The sequence below is a fragment of the Lutjanus erythropterus genome, chromosome 12 (genome assembly GCF_056507025.1).
Source record: "Lutjanus erythropterus isolate fLutEry1 chromosome 12, fLutEry1.hap2, whole genome shotgun sequence".
In the NCBI taxonomy this organism is placed as follows: Eukaryota; Metazoa; Chordata; class Actinopteri; order Lutjaniformes; family Lutjanidae; genus Lutjanus; species Lutjanus erythropterus.
Window position 1 is genome coordinate 23,518,098 of NC_139328.1, and position 6,454 is coordinate 23,524,551.

The 6,454-nt window shown below is 35.6% G+C and overlaps 1 protein-coding gene across 1 annotated transcript; it reads right to left on the reverse strand.

Annotated features, from left to right (window-relative positions):
* Positions 1-1,767: 1,767 nt before the first annotated feature.
* Positions 1,768-6,079, reverse strand: dnaaf6 (dynein axonemal assembly factor 6). Its single transcript, XM_084732430.1, has 6 exons — positions 5,568-6,079; positions 5,123-5,189; positions 4,877-4,982; positions 3,518-3,614; positions 2,359-2,444; positions 1,768-2,123 (listed from the first exon to the last, which is right to left on the reverse strand). Exons 1-6 carry the CDS (start codon positions 5,664-5,666, stop codon positions 1,994-1,996), a joined length of 585 nt encoding a protein of 194 aa, XP_084588556.1. The 5' UTR covers positions 5,667-6,079; the 3' UTR covers positions 1,768-1,993.
* Between the last annotated feature and the right edge of the window lie 375 nt (positions 6,080-6,454).

Consider the following 6,454-nt stretch of genomic DNA (forward strand, 5'->3'; position numbering starts at 1 on the left):
TACAATGGAAACTTCAAAGCAATCTTTTGTGCAAAGCAGTCCAAAGTTCAGCTGACACTAATGAAGTCTCAGTAGTGAGCGAGCCAAATCAAGTGGGCATCTTCCCAAAGAAAAGGCACAATTAGTCACCACTAACTCTTTCGACATACATATTGGCATGTGAGTATTGGGATGAGTGGGACAAGCTGATTGCAATCTGCAAGTTCACTGCTGGATGTCACTAAATCCTAAAAACTTGGTCTTTAAATACTGCCCACTATTTTAAATATCAGTTTGCTATGGCAAGTATTATGTGCATTATGATTATACCATTCATAATAAAGGTGTCAACCTAAAATAACAGATGAAGTTTACCTGGGTTTACCTCTACAACTATATAGGGTTATCCGATTATAAAGCAGTCACACAATTTTAATACTCATAGAATCAGTGTGGGGACAGGGAGATATTGTAACATGCGGCCGTTGTATCACACTGAATTCCTGTCCTCCACATTTTTTGAGCATCTGTACTTTACTTGAGTATTTGTTTTTTTGGAAACTTCTGACTTTCACTCCACTACATTTCAAAGACAGATATTGTACTTTTGACTCCACTACATTTCTAGGAAGGTTGTTGTTACTTTTCGACTAATCTTTGAAGTCAGCTGTTGGTGTTTTTTCTTTTCTAAAATGCAATTGGTCACATGCTGTGTTCCTCACAGAAGGAAACCAATCACAGCAGCTCCTCTCAAATGGGATTGATGTAAAAGTGGAAATGCGTCATCCAGGCGCTCTCTGTAACAAGAACAAGCAAGTTCTCCCTCTTTCATTCAAACAAAAAGCGGTAATGGTGACGGCAGGAGAAAGACAAAATGAAATCTCAAGATGTTATTATAATTATTAATTATTCCAGGTAGCATTTAAAGTTGGATTGTTTTAATTGGGATGAAAAATACCACATAATTCATGTATATACTGCCTCTGAAGACAGAAAGAAATCTCAGTTATTTAACAGACTTGGAGAACTCCTTACAGTCAGCTTCAATCTAATTTCATGATGTGATTTTAATACAGTTACATCAGAAAATGACAACAGCTGTCCTTTTTGTTTTTGATTGTATTTCTATTCTAAATGTTTTATAGGTGTTTCTATAGGCTTTGTGTAGCAGAGTGGTTCTACAAGCATCAGTGCATCATTAGATGGTTTCAGAGAGTTACAAGGTTCTGTAAATGCATCATGAAAACAATACAGCATGTATTGATATTAGAAAATGTACTTTGTAATTTGTACTTTTGAATACTTCAGTATTTTAAAAACATATACTTTTCAGTACTAGTATTTTTAAAAGCAAGAACCCTAGTACTTTAACTAAAGTAAAATTTTGACTGAGCAACTTTCACTTGTAGTTGAGTAATGTTTGACCAGGAGTATCTATACGTGGACTCAAGTACTGGGGTTGAGTACTTTGTCCACCACTGGTTATTTGTTAAAAATTAACATGAGTAAAGTATGCTAATATATGTGTTCCTACCTAGCATATGAGAGTTTATGACGATTGCAAGATTGGGGGCAATTGTAATACAGTGTTAGAATTGTGCTGACATACTTTTTTGTCAGAAAACAAAATCTCAATGTAAAAATACTTTTAACCCTAATAATTTAAATGTAGTTATCACTGGACTAGTTGCTGGGTCTGCAAACATAGAAATCGACTTTTTTCTTTGAATACATACAGTGTATGAAACTGACACCATATACAAAAAAATACAAAGAGTTTTTAACAGGTTATGAAACAGTCTTGATTTATTAGTGATACCACTATATGACCTACATAAGTATACAATTGCTCCCAATGTCCCCTATAAATCAACACTGAAAAAAATGACAGAAAACAAAAGAAAAAACAAAAAGATTATGCATGTTGATCATTTCTCTTTCTTTGACTTTTAAATACTATGGTTGTACTGTTAAATCTTCTGAACACTTGTCAGGTGTTGTAATTTATTCTCTCTTATTGCATGTTGATAAAATCCATGTCTCGATTCATCAGTAGAGTCACCTCCAGTTCCTCCCTCTCACTGAAGAACTGAGCTTTCCCCCGGCGGCTGTGGACTGGATGTGGGAGATGAAGACCCAGTTTACTGAAGAGAGGACAGAAGATATGGTACAGAGACGGTGGAGGCATAAGGGAGAGTGTGTACATATAAGAGAGGAGGATGTAACAGCGGTGTGAAACAGCAATCAAAGCTCAGATCATGATGTGAACCTCTGATTAAAAGGAAATGTCTGGAAGTTAGAGCTTTCGGTCTGAACTGCTGCTGCCCTGTCTTTAGAGGATTCAAAAATGAAAGAGAACATTTTCAAAGCATCCCTTACTATTTTGGTGTCCGTAGATCAAGGAACTTTTCTGTTACATCCAGGACCACATCTGTTGTTTTCGTGTCAGGGAGTTTGATTTTCACCTAAGGGTGGGAAAAAGTCAGTTTCTTTAATACTGTACACTGTGTACACTTTAATCTTCACCTTTATTCAGACAGGACACAACTGTTTCACATGTATTGTGTTATCCAGGTTATGTGATTTTCTCTCTGTCGTTAATATTCGGTGCCTTTTCACTTTTTATGCGGGGTCTGATAAAAGTCTGAAAAACTGTCAAAGGCTGTAAAAGAACAGAAATTTCTCATCAATGGAAGGCATTGAAGAAAGATTTGCAAAACACTGTAAAACTCAGAATTTCAAGGTCACTATCTCCACAGAAAGAAATCATCTTTTGAATCAAAGTCAACAAACTAAATTTGGAAAATATTTTTTAAATGTTTTGCTGATGTATTATCTTTACTGAGATATTTTACTTTTCTTCTGAGATAAAATTGAACTTGAAAGTGAATATTGGTTAATAATTTGATGACAAATTGGATTCACCACTCACTGTCAACAATTTTTGAAGAGTCAAGTTTATCTAAAGAAGAAAAGTAAATTATCATAAGAAAAAGGTTTTATTTTTTAACATTTTTTCTTTACAGTCTATAATTTATTTGTCCACAAAAAGTTTCAAAATGTTTGTTGAGTCTGACTTGTATGGAAGCCCTGAGAGGCAATCTAATTTCTAAATTGTCCTATCACTAAATAGTTTGCTCTCACATATGGGTGAAAAAAGGGGTTTAGTGAAAAAAGGATTTTGGCAAGACAGCCTTTATAAGTTACCTGTCACCTGTTTTGGCAGGTAATTTTTTTTGTCAGGATAATTCTTCTAAAGCCAGTGTGTGACAGAAAAGTGTGTGATAGAAAAACGATTCTGTCAAAAAAAACCCCTCTGTTTTTAAGTCATAAATACAGGATGGAAAACCAGACCTTACACCAGAATAAGAAAATAGATGATGAGAATACATTCATCATTTACTTCTCAGAGCTTCTATAGAACAGCCCACACATTCTTTATCTATTCTGTTATCTTGCCTGATTTTATGTCTCTTGCTACGAATCAAAAAGGAACATTGAGTGAAGTTTAAAAATCCTGTGACGGTCGATAAATTACCAGCATGGCTTCACAGCACATGGAGGACGGGTCCTTTCTGCTCAAGCCCAAGAACACATCCTCTGTCCCCACACTCTGCTTCAGGATTATTTCATACCTGAAAACAAAAGCACAAAAATTAAACACACACTTATGCAGAGATAGACGATAATCAATACAGTATTCATCTCTCTAAAAAGCATTGAGACAACATCAACAGGACAAACAGTGAACAGAAAGAAGCAGGCGTAAGTGAGCGTCAGCTGAAGTCACTGGAGAGTTGAAAATGTAGTATCCAGATGTGATAAACACTTTTCCCTCATATTTCTATAATTAATCTATAGGAGAAGGGTTCTTAATTAGAAAGTTGTGAGTTAAACCTTAACATGGGGCATTGAGGCTTTTTGGTTTAAAGGCTCAAATAAACTCAGGAAGTGAGAATGAGGGCTTTTTGAATCCAGTGGAAAGTATGGTAAATGAATTTTAAAAATGACTGAAGAGGAGAACTCTGCTTTTCACAGTGTTTGAACACTAATGTGAAGCCTTCTGCCTGTAACTTATGCAGGATTTTTATTCAAATTGATCTTTTGAGAGCTTAATCATAAAAGTTGTTCAACTCTGCTTTCTTCAGCTAAGAAATATCTGAAAAAATAAGTAGTTTCTATCTTAATCATTCATGCTTTTATTTCATCAAATAACTCAAATTCCCTTTGTTCTGGTCTTCGTCAAAAAGCCATCTCTTGCTACCAAATTGTTCAAAATGCAGCCACTGGGCTTTTAGTCAACTCCAGAAGCGGAGACCACATTACTGCCATCCTTGTTTCTCTTCACTGGCTGCCTGTAGGTTTTAGAATTGATTTTAAGATTCTTTTGCTGACTTTTAAAGCTCTGCAGGGCCTAGGACACAATATATTTCTAACTTAGTTGCCCTCATGAACTGGTATGCAACTCAAGATCAGCCTTAGGAGTAACAGATTACATGTAAACTGTATTCAATTGCAGTTACAGATAAAAAAGATATAATCAGATTACAAATACATCGAGATTTACAAATACGATTTAGGTTCAATCAACATTTTCACGATTTTTTTGACATTTCATGGTCCAAACAACTGACAAATGACAAAATAATCACTCGACTGGTCAATGATGAAAACAATCGTTCGTTGCAGCCCTAAACACACTATATTAGGCCAAACAGTTTCACTATATTTTGTACTGAGGTAATCCAAAAGTAATGTTGTCTTTGCTTTTACAAATAACCTGTACCAATAATCCTGCCTTCTTTTAATTCTTTAATGTTTTACTTGTAAGCTCTGTTTGAAAAGAACTTTATAACTATATTTTGAAAGGTGCTATATAAAAAAGAAAAAGTTTTACTCAGGTTGTGGACGCAGATCAGCAAGGTCATCATACTGAGAGCCCTCAGCCACCTCTTCCTCGCTCCAGATATCTTTGGTGTTCTTCTTCACATAGGCAGCTGACACTAAATACACACACACACACACACACACACACACACACACACACAGAAATTCTGTTTGTACCTTTCTTCGGCCATCTGAGTTACTATAACGACTTAAGAGATATTTTTTGCATATATTTGCAAGAAATATAAAGCACCACCTTGTTCATCTTGTTTGGGTGGAGGCCCAACGTGTCCAGGACCCAGCCGTGCACAAGCTGTCACACTCTGTTAAGATTAAGTGATGTTACTGCAAGCCAAGGGTGAGTTTGGGCCAGTGGTGGAAAATAATAAGGTAAATTTACTCAAATGCTGTCCTTAAAGGTATAATCTGCAACACTTTCCTTAAAAAAACAATGTGTAGATGCATATTGCACAACCCCCTTCAGTCATCTCTTATAGCCCAGTAGAAGTGTGTGGTGGTGTCTGTATGTATCTCTGGTATTTGACATCCTAATACATTTACGAACATCTCGGACAAATCCTACTGACTCTCTCTTTGAGTACTATTATGAGGTACTTCTACTTTAACTAAACTAAATGAGCGATGAAAATCAGGGCAGACTAAATGGGGATCAGTTCACCTCTGACTTTACAGTATCTTACTTTAAACTCGTCTTCTTCGTCATCCTCCTGCTGCTCAGTTGATAACAGGTCAGACAGAGCCCGTAGGTTCTGAACGGAAGATACTTCAAGACACTCCATTCAGAACAGGAACAAACTTACGATGTTTGTAATTATAAACAAATCAACAACGAGCTTTAGTACTCCCTTGAAACCACAGCAAGAGAATACTTAGTTACTTAATAAACAAAAACTAGCGTTAGCCTCAATAACATAGCACTCTTGCTAACCAAACGTGAGAACTGTTGCTGTTGACGCTTTCCGTTTCCCTGGAGACGACCAGGCTTTCTGGCTGCCATGGGAACCAGTGACATCACATATAGGGAAAAAAAAACGTCGGACAAATGAATGAATGAATGAATGCATGTGATAAATGAAAACTAGAGAGGCAGATCATTTTAAAATAAGGCCTTTAACCTAAATACGGACGTTACAGAGACGTTACTGGCAGGAGACAAAGTGTAGTAAGCACAAGCCAATAATAACCCGGTAAAAAAAAAAAAAAAACGACGCAAAACAACAAATCACCTTAAAAAAAATACACCATTTAAGTAAAAATTGCTATTTAAAAATATAAGTGTATGTGCATAGTATGACTGCAAACAAAGTCCATCTCAAAGTATTAAATACTGATGCATTTTAATAATGGAGGTGGTTTAAGTCGAGCCTTTTGAGTACTGTATGCCTACTTAATATACAGTTAAATCTATATGTCATGTCTTATAAAAAAAAAAAGATCTTGTTTAGTATTTAAAACTTAATCTGCAAAGTAGCTGTGAAATAAAGGAAGCAGAGCAAAGACTACATTATTTCCCAATCAAATGCAATTTAAAAGAAGATATAAATGTTTATAAAATGGAAATACTTAA

Excerpts from the sequence above, each read along its gene's own strand:
- dnaaf6 (XM_084732430.1), bottom strand. The coding sequence starts at position 5,666 with ATGGAGTGTCTTGAAGTATCTTCCGTTCAGAACCTACGGGCTCTGTCT. Across the intron at positions 4,983-5,122 it reads ACCCAAACAAGATGAACAAG|TGTCAGCTGCCTATGTGAAG; the intron begins GTGGTGCTTTAT and ends GTGTGTATTTAG. Across the intron at positions 2,445-3,517 it reads TGTGCTGTGAAGCCATGCTG|GTGAAAATCAAACTCCCTGA; the intron begins GTAATTTATCGA and ends TCCCACCCTTAG.